The sequence below is a fragment of the Erythrolamprus reginae genome, chromosome 2 (genome assembly GCF_031021105.1).
Source record: "Erythrolamprus reginae isolate rEryReg1 chromosome 2, rEryReg1.hap1, whole genome shotgun sequence".
Taxonomy (NCBI): Eukaryota; Metazoa; Chordata; class Lepidosauria; order Squamata; family Dipsadidae; genus Erythrolamprus; species Erythrolamprus reginae.
The window spans coordinates 127601217-127619517 of record NC_091951.1 but is presented as its reverse complement, the minus strand read 5'-3'; the positions used below and the strand labels follow the sequence as shown (position 1 = coordinate 127619517).

Below are 18301 nucleotides of genomic sequence, written 5' to 3'. Positions count from 1 at the left end.
ATGAGTACTCCAAAGTCCTTTACAGAGTGAGGGTCATCTACAAGGTTGTGTCCTCCAAGTCCTATACCATTTTAATGGTGTATTCACCATGAAAATGATAGTAGGACTTAGGACTCTGCTAGCTTCATGTCATGATTGTAAATGGGGTTATTTTATTAAAGATTACTACCAGTATCAAGAAAATACACAGATAAGATGTCAATTCATAAGAAGCAGAGGAAGATAGTTCATGATGTAAATAAATCCATGAAACGTATGGATCCTTCATTTATAAATATGCAACCTTCTTAAATAATGATACATCTAGTAATATATAGAGTTGCTCTTTTTAATCTGTACTTTTAATTATTTATTGTTCCTTACAGATGTCATTCATTGTATGTATCCTGATGTTTATACTGACTTTGGTTGCTCACAGAGAAGCAACACAAGAAATAAGAACAAATGGTATGTCATTGAGTTTCTGAATGAAATTTTGTAGTAAATTGCAATGTATTAATTACTCGATAAGATTCCGTTTTTCAGCCAGGAACTTAAATAACACACATAGTACACTTCTTCTAATTTTTCTCCATAGTAATCCAGACAATTATGCATGAAACTGGCTTGAAGTCACTAGTAAGCTTCCACTATTGAGAACAGTCTTGAATCATATCTTACCAAAACCATAGCTACTGTACCACACTAATACTGGGTATAGTTATGCTACACAGGCCCTAGAGCACTCACAAAGTTTTATTTTACATTCCAACATTTGACAAACGTTAAAATCCCTGGCCAAATAAACTGGATACAAGCATCCTTTGCACCACAGGAAGTATTTCAAAGGCCAATAATTCCAAATGGTGATATTGCTTATATCGGTATGCCTCTTTTGAAAAACAAAATTATTTATGTAGTAATTACATCTGTATAGCTGTCCATCATGTATGACTGTATGTATATATGTGTGTGTATATATATACATGCACACACATACAGTGAAGGGCTGCAAAACATTTTACTACTACACTGTGGGTATGGCTTACTTTGTGGGTGTGGTTGGCCGGCCATGTGACCAGGTGGGAGTGACTTGATGATCATATGACTGGGGTGGCTTAAAGATCATGTGACTGGCTTAAAGGTGGCCAACTTTTTATCACCCACGTCAAGGATTCGAATCACCCTGGTATAAAAGGCAAAAAAGGAGCTGTGATGTTCCTTAATATACCAGGGTGATTCAACACAAAAATGTGTAACTCTTTCCTGGCACAGAGCTGAAGGGATTGGATACTGTAGCCTAGAGGTTAATTCTCTGCCTTACAAGGCAAAGGTTGCAGGTTCAAGTCCCAGTGAGGGTATGGCTAGCAGATGAGGCCAAAATAAGGCCGAAATAGATCTATCCTAGTTTCCCTTAATTTTCAAATTCAGTCAAAACATTTGTCTGAATTGGTGTAGGGTTTCCTGCCTAAGCAGGGGGTTGGACTAGAAGACCTCCAAAGTCCCTCCCAACTCTATTATTCCAATCTGGCTTTGCTTAACAATTATGTGATTCACTCAACTATAGTGATTTTCTTACCAAACAAGGCAAAATCAGGTGTGACTTAATAAACACCTTGCTTTGCAGCAGAAATTCTGGTCCCAATTATGGTCACAAGTTGAAAATTATCTGTAAGTCTATGGCAGTAATGGATTTGGCAATGAGTAACTACAAACATCACCTATAGGCACATTGCAAATGTTGAATAGAATGTTCTGTTTCACAGAGCTTCAAGATAAAAATTAAACTATAGCAAATGATCACATATACAATTTCTATGCTCTCAGCTGTTTGTGACTCTGTACCATAAGATGATGATGATATAAAATGTTATCACATTACAGATATACATGAGAATTCACTATTTATTTACATATTTAAGAAAATGTATATCGCCACTCAACTCACTTTCAGTGATTTACAAGGATAAAAAACTTAATAAAACTTTAACTCTTATGACAATTCCAATTCCCTGATGACAACAAACAAACAAACAAATAAGTCACTAGATAGGTTCCATCCCACTGTGGATGCCCTGGACCTGTTAGCAAAACCAGACCTACAGAGTTTTGTGAGAAAGTGTCAAATTGGGCCCAAACTTATTTCTGCAAGAAGGGAGGCTCTTCTTGGTCCCACTAGATGTACCTCCGATGTGGAGAATATTAAATATTAATTTGTATCCATGCCAGGTTTTCTTCCAGGTGAGAGTTAGAAATAGAATTTTACCCAAATTATACACCTTATTAGATTCTTTTGAAGCTGTTGCCTTTTGTTCACCATGTTCACCATGGTTGATCATTGCCTGCTATTGTAGAGTTTTACAACTTAATGATTTTATAATTTTCAGGGTGCTGTGAGGAAGTCCAGCCTTTAACACTTTCCGAAAGTTTGACTCTCATCTGCAACACATCTGAAAGTCAGCCTGACTCAGTTTATTGGAAGAACGGCCTGATATCGGTAGGAACTGGCAGGAATTTGATAATAAAACCCAAAGGGATTCCAGATGCTGGCAATTATACCTGTTGGAGTAGCACTACACAACAGCTTCTAAGTTCCAATGCTGTTTACATTACAAAGAAGAATGAAAAAGGAGAAATAGATGAACCAATTCTCAAGAAAGGTAAGCCTCAGAGCAGTATTGATCCTGCATACTGTTACTTCTTTTTAAAATATAATTTTATTGAAAAAATGTTAACAAGATAAAAGTAATGCAAATATTATTCTCTTTTAAGTTATAGCATAATATAAATTTTCCTACAATTCCATCAATGCTTTCCTACTATTCCAACAGTATTTTATATTCAAAATTCTTAGCCATTTTACCATACATTTTTTTTCACTTGCTCATCTGCCATTTTAAATTTTAGGAAAACTGTTGGCAATGACTTGCTCATTGTTTGTATATAATTCGGTTTGAAATTCTGCCTTTTGATATTCAATTTCAAATGAATATCTACCTTGAATCTTTCTCTTAGTTGTGCATACAAAAAGTAGTATAAATTAAATTTATATGCAACCAATTGTTCTTTGATTTCATAACCCCCCTCAGCTTACTTTTCTGTGAAATTTAGCTTAACAATTCTAAGTTTTTCAAGGTTCTGAAGTGATTTAGCAGAAAAATCCAAAATGTTAGCCAGAAATCCCATAAAAGTATTCAGGATTTTTTTAGATTTCCTACTTCTACAGAGTTGAATAAGTTGTGAGAGCTAAATTTCAAAATGAAGGGATCCAATGATTACAGGTGAACCAGATTACAATACTTTAACCAACTTACCTGACCAAGAGTTTGTCCATACTGCATTCCTAAGATGATCCTGCCCTATTCTTGTGCTGACTGATCTAAGCCATGAAGCCACTTTAAGAAAATTCTGTCCAGATCAAGATGTTGGACAATTCCACAGCTATGTCATTCCTTTTTCTCTCACTAGACATGCATCTATTCATATTATATTTGAAAAAAATGCAATACAGAGTGAACAAAGTTAAAGCATCAATATGAAAGTACAACAACTGGGTTTAAAGTAAATGTTCCTTTCTTCCATTTTCCCTGTTGGGCTCCAAAATCAATGCTGCAGTGGTTATTACCAATGATGCTCCATTAATAAATAGAATTTTCAGGGAGGTGGAACCGACTCGGTGGCTCCACCCCAGACGCCTGATGGACCTTGAGGGCTTTCAGAGGGCGCTTGGGGTTTTACCAGATTCACTCATACACAGTTTGGCAGAGTCTCTCACTGAGGCCTGGAATATGACTGCGACAGAGGCTCTTGACCAGATTGTGCCATTGCGATCTCTCTGTGGCACTAGACCCTGGGGAGCTCTGGGTGTTGAAACACCAGAAGAGATGTCTAGAGAAGCACTGGAGGAAAAGTAAATCCAAGTCTGATCGAACACTTTTAAGAGCTTTTATTAAGGTTTATAAAGTGGTGTTCAAGGCAGCAAGATGTGCGTATCATGCCACCTTGATTGTATCACCAGAATCCCACCTGGCCACCCTATTTAGGGTGTTCCTCTCCCTTCTAAATCGGGGGGGAGCTCTTGCAGGGGATTTTAATGCATTTTTCACTGATAAAATTTCTCAGATCCGGACGGAACTGGACTCCAGTTGGAACGCAGTGTCGTCTGACAATGAGTCAGTCAAGGTGACAGGGGCCTGTCTTTGTCCATCTGTCTGGGAGGAGCTTGACCTGGTGACACCTGATGAAGTGGACAATGCCATTGGAGCTGTGAATTCCACCATCTGTTTGCTGGACCTGTGTCCCTCCTGGCTGGTTTCAGCCAGCAGGGAGGTGACACGGAGCTGGGTCCAGAAGATTGTAAATGCTTCTCTGAGGGGGGGTCCTTCCTGGCTCCCTACAATGAGGAACTTGTGCGCCTCCTCCTCAAGAAGCCTTCCCTGGACCCAGCAGTACTTAATAACTACCATCCAGTCTCTAACCATCCCTTTATGGGAAAGGTTGCTGAGAAGGTGGTGTCGCTCCAGCTTCAGCGGTCCTTGGAAGAAGCAGATTATCTAGGCCCTCAGCAGTCAGAATTCAGGCACAGATACAGCATGGAAACTGCTTTGGTCACGCTGATGGACAATCTCTGGTGGGCCTGAGATAGGGGTTTATCCTCTATCCTGCTGCTCCTTGACCTCTCAGTAGCTTTCAATACCATCCTTCTGCACCAGTTGGAGGAGTTGGGAGTGGGAGGCACCATCTTATGGTGGTTTTCCTCCTACTTTTCCAGTTGGTCGCAGTCGATGTTAGTTGGGGGTCAGAGGTCGACCTCTAGGTTCTCCCTTGTGGAGTTCCTCAGGGATCAGTCCTCTCCCCCCTGCTATTTAATATCTACATGAAACCGTTGGGTGAGATCATCCAAGGACCTGGGGTGAGGTGCCATCAATATGTGATGACACCCAATTGGTATGATGTGCCAGTGCCTGGCGGCTGTTAGGGTCTGGATGGGTGCCAACAGGCTCAAACTAAACCCTTAGAAGATGGAGTGGCTATGGGTTTTGCCTCCCAAGGACAATTCCATCTGTCCATCCATTAGCCTGGGGGGATTACTGACCCCCTCAGAGAGGGTCTGCAACTTGGGCGTCCTCCTCGATCCACAGCTGACGTTAGAACACGTGGTGAGGGGGGCATTCACCCAGGTTCCCCTGGTGCACCAGTTGAGGCCCTATTTGGACAGGGAGTCCCTGCTCACAGTCACTCATGCCTTTATCACCTCAAGGTTCGACTACTGCAATGCTCTCTACATGGGGCTACCTTTGAAGAGTGTTCGGAAACTACAAATTGTGCAGAATGTGTCCGCGCGAGCCATCATGGGTCTCCCCAGATACACCCATGTTTCTTCAACACTCCATGGCCTACATTGGCTGCCGATTGGTTTCTGGACACAATTCAAAGTGTTGGTGATGACCTATAAAGTCCTACATGGCATTGGACCAGATTACTTACTGGACTGCCTTCTGCTGCACAAATTGCAGCAGCCAATAAGGTCCCACAGAGTTGGCCTTCTCCAGGTCCTGTCGACCAACAATGTCATCTGGTAGGACCCAGGGGAAGAGCCTTCTCTGTGACGGCTCCAGGCCTCTGGAATCAGCTCCCTCCAAAGATTCGTACTGTCCCCCACCCTCCTCACCTTCCGCAAGACACTTAAGACTCATCTATGTTGTCAGGCATGGGGCAGCTAGATCATGCCCCCTTCTTCTCTGACCATTAAATGTTATGTATGGATGTGATTGAGTAGACTGACTGTTTTTTATATAATTGGATTTTAGTTACTGTTTTTAACTATTAGATTTGTATACATATTGTTTGTATTTCATGTTGTGAAGACAGACAGACAGACAAATAAAAATAGAATTCAGATGACTGGAAAGAGATAATAGCATGAACATTCAGGAATAGACTTCAGAATTCTTTTTTTATGTTGTGTGCATCATAATTATTATGTACATTATAGTGTAATACAATTTACTTGTGGGTGAGTAAAGGGACAAAAGCTACAAGTAGTGGACTAATTTACATATCTTAGCTGCACCCTCTCCTATGCAGTGACAATTGACACTGAGGTCAACTGCAGAATCGCCAAGGCAAGCTCTGCATTTGGCAGACTAATGACCAACGTGTGGAACTGACATGGAATAAGCCTTGCTACAAAGCTCGAAGTCTACTGAGCAGTAGTGCTAATTACCCTGTTGTATGCCAGTGAGACTTGGACTGTATATAGGAGACATGCTAGGCAATTGAACCACTTCCACATAACCTCGTCTGTAGAAATCTGAAGATCCATTGGCAGGATAAGGTGCCTGACACTGAGGTCCTCTCCAGAGCAGGCCTGCCATCAATTCCCACCCTGCTGATGAAAGCCCAGACATGCTGGGCAGGCCATGTTGCTAGGATGCCAGACCATCACACCCTTAAACAGCTCCTCTATGGTGAGCTCCTCTAAAGGAAAGTGATCACATGGGGGACAAAGGAAGCAATACAAAGACACATTGAAAGCCTCCTTTAAGTTCCTTAATATCAACATCACCTCCTGGGAAGTGCTGGCACAAGATCAACCAATATGGTGCATGCTGATCTACCAAGGCTGCCAAACATATGAGGCCAGAAGAACATTCATAGCAGAAGAGAAGTGAGAGCTCCACAAAGCCAGAGCTGCAAATGCTGTGACAATGGTGCCCATGCATATCTGCCCAATATGGGGCAGAACATTTCAGGCCCATATAGGCCTTACCTGTGGATACATTGCGGACAGCCCACAATCCATTAGTTGTCAAGGTCCTCTTCGAACACGATGGACAAACATCAATTTACTTGTGTGTATTTACAAAATAATTTCCTACACTTTTAAAATTCATCTTGATGTTTCAATGTCCTGAAAATGCCCTGAATTAAATCATACATTAGAAATAGTCATTAGCATGCTCTAAAACAGTGTTTCCCAACCTTGGCAACTTGGAGATATCTGGACTTCAACTCCCAGAATTCCCCAGCCAGCATTCGCTGGCTGGGGAATTCTGGGAGTTGAAGTCCAAATATCTTCAAGTTGCCAAGGTTGGGAAACACTGCTCTAAAACATGCTGTATTTTTTTTCTGAACGCCATCACTCTACTAAACAAATAATTCCCTCAACACTGTCAGACTTTCTACCAAATCTGCACTTCTATTCTACTAGTTTTTCTCATCATTCCTATCACCCATTTCCTCCCATGTTGACTGTATGACTGTAACTTGTTGCTTATATCCTAAGATTTTTATTAATATTGCTTCTTCATTGCTTATTTGACCCCTATGACCATCATTAAGTGTTGTACCACATGATTCTTGACAAATGTATATTTTATTTTATGTACGCTGAGAGCATATGCATCAAGACAAATTCCTTGTGTGTCCAATCACACTTGGCCAATAAACAATTCTATTCTATTCTATTTTAAGGCCATTTTATTTTTGCCCTCTAGATCCAGAGAAAAAGGCCTATTTCTACTGTGAAGCAAATAATTATTCGGGGAACTTCACATGCTTTTGGAAAGTGCAGAGTCAAAATCCAAACCTAAAATTTTGTGTTGAATATGAAGATGAAAATAAAATGAAGTAAGTCATTTAATGCATTGTTATATGGCACATATAATTGTTAACTGTACTTTAAAAGGAAGGTCAAGAATTTGGCATGGATACATTGATTATATTCACCTTGCAAATACTTTGATATGAAATCTGTTTGTGAAGGGGGGACAAATGATGAAGCCTGAACTATGACATAAACTCTGCCTCTTAAGTACTTTCATATGATATTGCAATGCAAGGGCAATGGAGCAGTATTGTCATAGTACAATTTTTGTCCTTTTAAACTTTAGTAGAATTAAGAATAATTGCTTATGTGCTTTAGAATGGTCCCAATTAAGCTCAATAAAATCAAATGTGTTAATGAAGTAGAATACATAGTAAAACATTGTCTTCGGAGAAAGGCGACATACAAATCTAAATAATAATACTAATAATATTAATAATAATAACAACAACAACAATAATAATAATAATAATAATAGTAGTATTATATGAAATGTTCTTGAGCCAATAATGTAATGACTGATAGCATTGGGCTTCTCATTATCTAACCTAAGGCAAAGTGAATGTTCATGATTATTACAAGGTATACAGTGATCCCCCGTTTATTGCGTCCCCAACCATTGCGAACAGGGTACTTCGCTATTTTTCAACCCGGAAGTCAAAAATACCATCTACGCATGCGTGCCGGGCACGCATGCGTAGATGGCAGCGGCTTCCCTGGGTCTTCCCCCTCTTGCTGGCGTCAGCGAGGAGTTTCCCCACCGCCCACGCAAACTCCTCGCTGCCGCTCGCCCGCCCTTCGCCTGCCCACGCCGTTCGCTCCCCCCTCTTGCTGTCGGGAGGGCGAGAAGCCCTCCCCAGCACCCGCTCGCCCGCCCTTCGCCCTGGCGGAGAAATTCCAGCCCCCACCTGGTCCCGCCCGATCCTCCTCCCTGAGGCAGCTCGCCCTCCCATGGCCGCTTCCTCCACCCTCTATTGCAAGCCCTCGCCACCGCAGCCAACGCGCGCTGCGATCTTCAAGCCCGGCTCCTTTCGGCCCAGCATCCCGGGCCAAGCAGCTGCCTTCCGTGACTGAGCCTGGCTGGCCCGGAAGATCGTAGCGCGCGTTGGCTGCACCGGCGGCGACATTGCTGCCGGCTTGGCTTCGCTCGCCGCTGCAGCCAACGGGCGCTACGATCTTCCGGGCCAGCCAGGCTCAGTCACGGAAGGCAGCTGCTTGGCCCGGGATGCTGGGCCGAAAGGAGCCGGGCTTGAAGATCGCAGCGCGCGTTGGCTGCGGTGGCGAGGGCTTGCAATAGAGGGTGGAGGAAGCGGCCATGGGAGGGCGAGCTGCCTCAGGGAGGAGGATCGGGCGGGACCAGGTGGGGGCCAGATCGTAGCGCGCCGGACGAGGGTCTCCCGGGCTGCCCGATGCGACGGCCGCCCAGAGCGCTTGGCCAAGGGGGCTCCGCTCCTTCCTCTGCCAAACAGCTTCCCCCTTTGCATCCCGGGCCAAGCGGGGTCGCCCGGTAGTTTCCGCGCAATTAGCTCCAGCCGATTAGGCTAACGAGGGGGACGCGCACAGACACGCACCGCGCAGGCAGGTAGCGAAGGAAGGAAGCGAGCGAGCCGGGGGCAGCCCAGCCGGAGCTCCACTTCAGGTGCCGGCGGAAAAGCCCGGCAGCCAAGCCGGCGTCTTGCGATCGCCGCCTGCCCGCTTCGCCCGGCTCCTGCGGGTCACTTCGGGGGCTCTTCCTCCCTCGGGGCGCAAATAAAAAACCCCCAGCCCTGGAAGTTCGCCGCGTCTGTCAACGCTTCTCTTCCCCTTCCAAGCGCCCGATCGCAGCCTGGCAAAGCTTCTACCAGAAGCCGGGTTGGGGGGTTCCCATGTCGGCGGGGATGTTTTAAAACACTCGCGCGACTTTCCAATGAGTCCCGAAGACAAACGCGTTGTCTTCGGGACTCATTGGAAAGTGGCGCGGGTGTTTTAAAACATCCCCGCCGACATGGGAGGCTCCCTAGCACACCCCCAAACCCGGGTTGGGGGTTCGGGGGTGTGCTAGGGAGCCTCCCATGTCGGCGGGGATGTTTTAAAACACCCGCGCGACTTTCCAATGAGTCCCGAAGACAAACGCGTTGTCTTCGGGACTCATTGGAAAGTGGCGCGGGTGTTTTAAAACATCCCCGCCGACATGGGAGGCTCCCTAGCACACCCCCAAACCCGGGTTGGGGGTTCGGGGGTGTGCTAGGGAGCCTCCCATGTCGGCGGGGATGTTTTAAAACACCCGCGCGACTTTCCAATGAGTCCCGAAGACAAACGCGTTGTCTTCGGGACTCATTGGAAAGTGGCGCGGGTGTTTTAAAACATCCCCGCCGACATGGGAGGCTCGCTAGCACACCCCCAAACCCGGGTTGGGGGTTCGGGGGTGTGCTAGGGAGCCTCCCATGTCGGCGGGGATGTTTTAAAACACCCGCGCGACTTTCCAATGAGTCCCGAAGACAAACGCGTTGTCTTCGGGACTCATTGGAAAGTGGCGCGGGTGTTTTAAAACATCCCCGCCGACATGGGAGGCTCCCTAGCACACCCCCAAACCCGGGTTGGGGGTTCGGGGGTGTGCTAGGGAGCCTCCCATGTCGGCGGGGATGTTTTAAAACACCCGCGCGACTTTCCAATGAGTCCCGAAGACAAACGCGTTGTCTTCGGGACTCATTGGAAAGTGGCGCGGGTGTTTTAAAACATCCCCGCCGACATGGGAGGCTCGCTAGCACACCCCCGAACCCCCAACCTGGGTTAGGGGGGTGCTAGCGAGCCCCCCATCTCGGCGGGGACGTTTTAAAACACCCGCGCCGCCCCCAAGTAAAAACACCATCTGCACATGCGCAGAAGGTGTTTTTACTTCCGCAGCGCTACTTCGCGAAAACCCGCTCGTTGCGGGGGGTCCTGGAACGGAACCCTCGCAAAGAGCGGGGGATCACTGTATAGTCTTTATCTGCTGGTACGTATAAACTAATTGTGGTATAGATAGAGCTATTAAATATTCTGATCCCATGAGAGAATTCAGTGTAACTAGAAATGCTAATACTAACAATAATACAAGGGTAACCTTCTAGAACATATTTTCTGAAGTCTATATTTATTTATTTCCATTGCTGATGTTTTCAATCTGATAATTAGTTATGTTGTTTTTTTTAAAGAAGAGATAGAAATTTTGGCTAAGTTGGATCTTGATTTTAAATGCAGGTCTGCATCAGGAAAAGTAATTTGTGACATTAATTCTGGGAAAACAAGCACAGAATATTCAGCTTCCTGCAGAAGACAAAATCTTTGTTCATATACTGAGGAGTATGAACTAATTGTAGTGCATCTTCATGTTTATTTGATGGATGTATTTGTCTATGAAAAACATAACAGAAGTTTCTTCATCAAGGACATCCGTAAGTCATGTAAAATACTTCATTTTATCAATTCAACAGGCTGAGAGAAGGAACAAAAAAAAAAAAACAATTTCCATGTACAAAAATATTTTTTCCTTTTGGATGCAATATATAATATAAACAGTAGAGGACAACATAAGCTAGTTCCTGAGTCTTTCTGAGAGAAAAGAAGATGTCATTTCCCAATGAAAATTTCTGAGTGGCTTTTTTAAAATCAAAATTATCTGCGGTACAAGAATAAATAGTGCACTTATCAAAATCAGGATTGTCTAATAGTAATCTAGTTTCGTGAATAATGTTTACATTTGAAAATCTTCTTGCCCATCAGGCTTACAATGTCTTTGATTTTTCATATAGTTCAAATAAAAGTCTCGCAAGTTGAGTTTCACTTCTATAACTTCATGATCACATTCAAATAGCTTCTTGACAACTGTCTGGAAATTATTTGCTATTGCCTTCCTTTTCCTAGCCAAGGGAATTCCAATTAGTTTCCTATCAGGTACTAAACAGGTGTAGTCAGTTAATAACCAGACCTGTTGTATCTTTTTTTACTACTTGCCAAAGTGAGCATACAGACCACCTGGCTAATTTTCACAGAGATTTGACACCATTTATAGTTATGATGATCAAAGAACATAAATTGTTAAGCGCGTGTATGTAATCTGGGTGAGCTCCCTTTCAATGTAATGGACTCTAGCTCCCTTAATCTGATCATTAGCCATGCTGATTGGTACTTCTGAGAATTGTAGTCAAGAATATTCACAGCTACACAAATACAGTGATACCTCGTCTTACATACCCCTTGTCATACAAACTTTTTGAGATACAAACCCGGGGTTTAAGATTTTTTTGCCTCTTCTTCCAAATTATTTTCACCTTACAAACCCAAGCCGCCACCACTGGGATGCCCTGCCTCCGGACTTTTGTTGCCAGCGAAGCGCCCATTTTTGTGCTGTTGGGATGCCCCTGATGCTGCAGGGGAATCCCAGCAGTGCAAAAATGGGCGCTTCGCTGGCAACGGAAGTCTGGAGGTAGGGTTTCCCAGCGAGGGGAGCCTCAGCAAAATCACAGCATCACAAAAACACGGAAGTCTGGAGGTGGGGTTTCCCAGCAGGGGAATCCCAGCAGCGCAAAAAACAGGTGCTTCGCTGCCAACGGAAGTCCGGAAGTGGGGTTTCCCAGCGAGGGGAGCCTTGGCAAAATTGCAGCATCGCAAAAACATGGAAGTCCTCGAAAACCCACCTCCAGACTTCCGTGTTTTTGCAATGCTGCAATTTCACTAAGGCTCCCCTCACTGGGAAACCCCACCTCCAGACTTCCGTTGGCAGCGAAGCACCTGTTTTTGAGCTGCTGGGATTCCCCTTCTGGGATTTCCCTGCAGCATCACAAAAACACGGAAATCCGGAGGTGGGGTTTCCCATGGAGGGGAGCCTCAGGGGAATCCCACCAGCACAAAAACGGGTGCTTCGGCTGCCAAAAGGGGTGAGTTTTGGGCTTGCACACATTAATCGCTTTTCCATTGATTCCTATGGGAAACATTGTTTCATCTTACAAACTTTTCACCTTACAAACCTCGTCCCGGAACCAATTAAGTTTGTAAGACGAGGTATCACTGTATGTTAATTGTGATATAGTCTATCCAAATTTTCATACAAAAACTATACTGTAGGCTTCATGAAAACTTATATATCATTACAAGAACTTTGATCTGGTCACTTTTCTTTGATAGTCACCTTTCTTATTCTGAAATATTTACTTTGAATTGTTTCCTGCCAGTTTCCTCCCATAATAAAAGAAGAAGTAGCTAATATACAATCATATTGCAGCCTTAAAATAAATGTGACCCTTCTGAGCTTATTAAAAATGAGAAATGTTAACAGTACGTAATAATTTAAAAGTCTCACTAAAATAGTTACAATTACGTGTAACATTCATTTACTTGTTTCATGCAGTAAAGCCGGATATTTCTACGTGTGAGGTTACCAGAAATGGCACATTGATTTTAACACATCCTGCAACCTGGAGCACCCCAGTTTCTTATTTTGGACTTATTTACCAGATAAAAATAGTTGTCGGCAATCATGAAGAGGTAATTTTTTTAAAGCACATGTACTTTATTTGAAGATATTTTAAGATACACAGCTGCAGAACTATGACAATAATGAGAACAGAAAATAAGATAACAGATTAACAGAGTTGGAAGAGACCTTGCAGGTCATCTAGTCCGGTGATTTTCAACCTTTTTTGAGCCATGGCACATTTTTTACATTTACAAAATCCTGGGGCACGCCACCAACCAAAATGACACAAAATGACACCCTAAGACACTCTCCTCTCTTTTTCCATCCCTATCCCCCCCCCCTTGTGTCTGTGTGTATACACACTCTTGAACCATTTCCAAAAACAGGTGAGGGCTGGGGTTATTTTCTTTCTTATTCTTTGGGTGCTTTTTATCATATGCTTTAAATCAAGAGTCACTTCTCTCTCTCTTTTGTTTCTCTCTCCTCTCATTCTCTGTCTCAATCATTTTCTCATTTCCCTCTTTTCCTCCCCTTTTTGCTCATTTCTCTCTCTCTCTCCCTTCCTCTCCTTTTCTCTCTTTCTTTCTTTCTTTCTTCCTTTCTCTCTCCTTCTCTCTCTCTCTCTTTCTTTCTATCTATCACTCTTGCTTTCTCTCTCTTTCTCTCTCTCTTGCTTTCTTTCTCTCTCTCTCTCTCTCACACTCTCTCTCTCAGCAAAAAGTTGTGAGACCGGAACCTGAGCTTCCTTCTTCGCGGCACACCTGACCATGTCTCGCGGCACACTAGTGTGCCATGGCACACTGGTTGAAAAACACTGATATAGTCCAACCCTCTGCCCAAGCAGGAGACCCTACATCTGCTTCTACCTAGTATCGAACTCATAACCTGCTGATTGTAAGGCAAGAGCTCCACCTCTAGGTCACCACAGAGGAAGTTCTAGTTGATGAACTAGAAGCAGACAGTCTGGTAAAAGCAGTTCTGATGTCCAAGTAAAAGTTTGGGTACAAATCTCTGAAACATTGAACTTTAATCAAATTGGCTAAGAATAAATTAACTCAGAATCTGTGACAATTATCAAGTTGTCCTTTCTGTTTTATATCATATTTTTAGTGAATTAATAGAATATTTTATTGGCCTGTTGTTATTAGACACAAGACACACAGTGTTATTAGATACACCTTATTTGGTTCAAATGTTTTCAGTGTTCATGCAAAGAGATAGAGTAATAATAATCATATTAATGATATCTATAAGAGGGTGTAATAAAGAAGATGAGAATGATAATAGCAGCCATACAACATGGGTAAATATGCTTAGGCATAAGACAGTATTATGAGAATAAAGTCTTCAGCAGAATGATGGCACAAGGGAATTGTCTCTGTATCTATCTTCTGGATTAAACCAAAGATCCAGATTTTTAGGAATGTTGCTTTCCTGTATAGACAAATCTGGAACACTTGGAAGGCCGTGATCTTTTTTCATCTGCTCCAAAGCGGAAGACATTTACCTCTGAATAATGAAGGCTGGGAAATGTCAATGATTCAGTTTCTAGTGCCTGATATTCATCTCATGAATTTTCAGCCAATTCAGTTTTAGCATTTTTCATATATTTGAATGAACATAATGAAAATCTGGAAAGATCATCTGTAGGGAGGAGATGGCCTCCTGATTAAGGTATTGAACTGAGATCAAGGAGACCTAGGCTCAAATTCCCATGTGATCATAGAACTCATTAGGTTGAACCAGTCACATTCTCTCAATTGAACCTGATAGAAACAGAATGAGGAGGGATTTGTAATTGTCTTGTTTTAAACTCCTAAAACAAGGACGAGATTTACATTTATTTATTTTATTTATTTCCTCAATTTTTTTTATGCCTCCCTTCTCCTTAGACTCAGGGTGGCTTACAACATGTTAGCAATAGCATTTTTTAACAGAGCCAGCATATTGCCTCCAAAATCCGGGTCCTCATTTTACCCACCTCGGAAGGATGGAAGGCTGAGTCAACCTTGAGCCGGTGATGAGATTTGAACCGCTGACCTGCAGATCTAGCAGTCAGCTTTAGTGGCCTGCAGTACTGCACTCTACCCACTGCGCCACCTAGGCTCATCATATAATGTAATCAGAATTGAATTGAATTGAATGTCACCATCCTTGTCTATCTCAATTTAGGAGAATTGACATATCCTTTCTGTGTTGTTTCTCTATGCTTTTTAGGTTTATGTGCTTGGTAAATGAATTTACAATTCATTAAAATGGAAGTTGTAATTTTATTCTCAGATTTCTGAAGTTGATCCTTCATTATGGAGACATCATGGACACATCATGACCATGACTAACAAGCAGTGCCGCTATTATGGCTGCTTAATTCGATCCCGGGATCATTATAACAGCCATTCTGCTTGGAGCAATTGGTCAAATTGCAGGTACGATTAAATAGAGCTCATTTTTAGTGGTCAGCAGCAGTTTTATCACATGGGTTTATATTAGTTGGGTTTTTTAAAAGTCATTTTATTTTATTAGCAAAACATGAATATTAGGCAGGAAAAAATTGTATTGCACACAATAGATTATTTAAGATAAACCTTATTATACAAATGTTCTAATAACTAAATTATCCACTTGCACATATTAGTTAATAATTTTAAAAATCCCAATACTTTTATTGATAGTGATTCATATGAGAAACAATACAGTCTATTTTGTTCATAACATATGGTAAACAAAATTGCTATTTTGTTACTGTTGCCTAAGAAATCAGGAACCAGAATGGTTCAAATGAATTTTATGTTTATGCTCTCTACAAGAATCAAAAGTAGTAAATTGGCAATACATAAGAATAAAAGGAATTCAAGGTAGACCTCTTGTGGGAACAAACGGACTGAAGGCTGATATCACATTTGACCCCTCCGTCGGCCTGAACCTAGTCATCCCCTATAATTTGACCATATGCTGTTTCTCCACCATCTCCTTCCAAAGTTTTATTCTTTTTCATAATTAATATATTCAGTATATAAAAAATGTGGCTTTTATGCTTCACTTTCTTCAGAGGAGAAAATTTGGAGGCGTTAGTAGTTTCCCTCCACTCTTAAAAAAAATATTGTGAAAGAAACACAACAGAGTTTCTCGGAATCTTACATTAATTAATTTACGTTACTGAATGTTGAAATTTTAATAAGATTGTGAAGTACAAACCATTTATTTCTTTGTCCCCCTGGTTAAGCCGGTTTTTCAGGTCAGAGGATATTTTAAATATATGGAAAAACTGTTTAGATGTATGATGAAGGGGAGAGGAATAAATATTGCAAGCAATAATAATTCTGCAATACAATATTTAACTCCCCTGGATTTTTTTTTCTTCCTCCCATACTGTGTTCAAAAAGTAGAATCATGGGTGAAAGGCATGACAGTGAACAGCTTTTGAGCTTAATGATTCTTTCCTCTTACTTTTAAATAAGGGACAAGGGTTGAGCAAAAGCAATCTGAAATAAGATGTTATGCACAGTTCATTATTTCACTTAGCAACCTATTTACCTAATTATCAAATTGCTAGATCCAAATTATGGTTATTAGATGAGGTTTCCTGGGCTTTAATGAAAGCCAGTTTTGTGTCATAATTAAGGCACTAAACTAGACATGGGAGGACTTTAAAGTTTTGCCTTAGGCATAAAGCCAGCTAGGTGATCCTGTGCCAGTCAGTCACTGTCAGCCCTAGGAAGTAGGCAATGGCAAACCCGCTTCTGAAATAATAATAATAATAATAATTAATAATAATTTATTGGATTTGTATGCCGCCCCTCTCCGTAGACTCGGGGCGGCTAACAACAATAATAAAAACAACATGTACAATCCAATAATAAAAAACAACTTAAACCCCTATTATAAAACCAAACATACAGACAAACATACCATGCATAACTTGTAATGGCCTAGGGGGAAGGAATATCTCAACTCCCCCATGCCTGGTGGTATAAATGAGTCTTGAGTAGTTTACGAAAGACAGGGAGGGTGGGGGCAGTTCTAATCTCCGGGGGGAGTTGGTTCCAGAGAGCTGGGGCTGCCACAGAGAAGGCTCTTCCCCTGGGGCCCGCCAAACAACATTGTTTAGTTGACGGGACCCGGAGAAGGCCAACTCTGTGGGACCTTATCGGTCGCTGGGATTCGTGCGGTAGCAGGCGGTTCCGGAGGTAATCTGGTCCAATGCCATGTAGGGCTTTAAAAGTCATGACCAACACTTTGAATTGTGACCAGAAACGGATTGGCAGCCAATGCAAGCCATGGAGTGTTGAAGAAACATGGGCGAATCTTGGAAGCCCCATGATGACTCTCGCAGCTGCGTTCTGCACGATCTGAAGTTTCCGAACACTTTTCAGAGGTAGCCCCATGTAGAGAGTGTTGCAGTAATCGAACCTCGAGGTGATGAGGGCATGAGTGACTGTGAGCAATGACTCCCTGTCCAAATAGGGCCGCAACTGGTGCACCAGGCGAACCTAGGCAAACGCCCTCCTTGCCACAGCCGAAAGATAATGTTCCAATGTCAGCTGTGGATCGAGGAGGATGCCCAAGTTGCGAACCCTCTCTATGGGGGTCAGTAGTTCACCTCCCAGAGTAATGGATGGACAGATGGAATTGTCCTTCGGAGGCAAGACCCACAGCCACTCCATCTTGTCTGGGTTGAGTTTGAGTTTGTTGACACCCATCCAGGCCCCAACAGTCTCCAGGCAACAATCTTACCAAGAAAACTGCAGGCAATCACCAGAGTCACCAATGCCTCCAACAAGTCCCCCGACAAGTATTTTAAAACAAAAACAGTGATGTGTCCTCTAGACTATTATTCTTTCTGTTCAAAATGATTGCGGAAAAATCATAAAAGAAAGTGGTTCTTTACAGATAATATAAATAAAGATAAACTATTAAGCCAAATTCTCCAAGTGGACTTGTTAAAGATAACAAGTCTCTGTCTAGAGATAAAAACTAGAAATATAATTGCTGAAAATGCAATAATTTAAATTCCATTTTTCTCCTTTCATTTTACTTTAGGGTCAACAAGAAATCCTAGGAATCTCATGTGGGATCAGCCAGACAATTCCATCCATGAGATCAGAAGGAAATTTAAAAAAATTGCAGGATCAAAACTGAAAATAAAACACCTGCTGAAAGTTTTGTTATATTTATTTATATATTGTTGTAATGGTTATTATACATTTATACAGGACTTTTAAAATTGATGCTTTTAGAATTCCTATTTTTCTATAAAAAAAGGGGGTGGGTGGGAATTG

General features: G+C 42.4%; 1 protein-coding gene across 1 annotated transcript; it reads left to right on the top strand.

Moving 5' to 3' along the window:
* Positions 1 to 365: 365 nt before the first annotated feature.
* Positions 366 to 18081, top strand: LOC139159430 (interleukin-12 subunit beta-like). The gene is made up of 7 exons (XM_070736746.1): positions 366 to 459; positions 2367 to 2639; positions 7479 to 7611; positions 10808 to 11001; positions 12954 to 13090; positions 15303 to 15448; positions 18063 to 18081. Exons 1-7 carry the CDS (start codon positions 366 to 368, stop codon positions 18079 to 18081), a joined length of 996 nt encoding a protein of 331 aa, XP_070592847.1.
* The last annotated feature ends 220 nt before the right edge of the window (positions 18082 to 18301 follow it).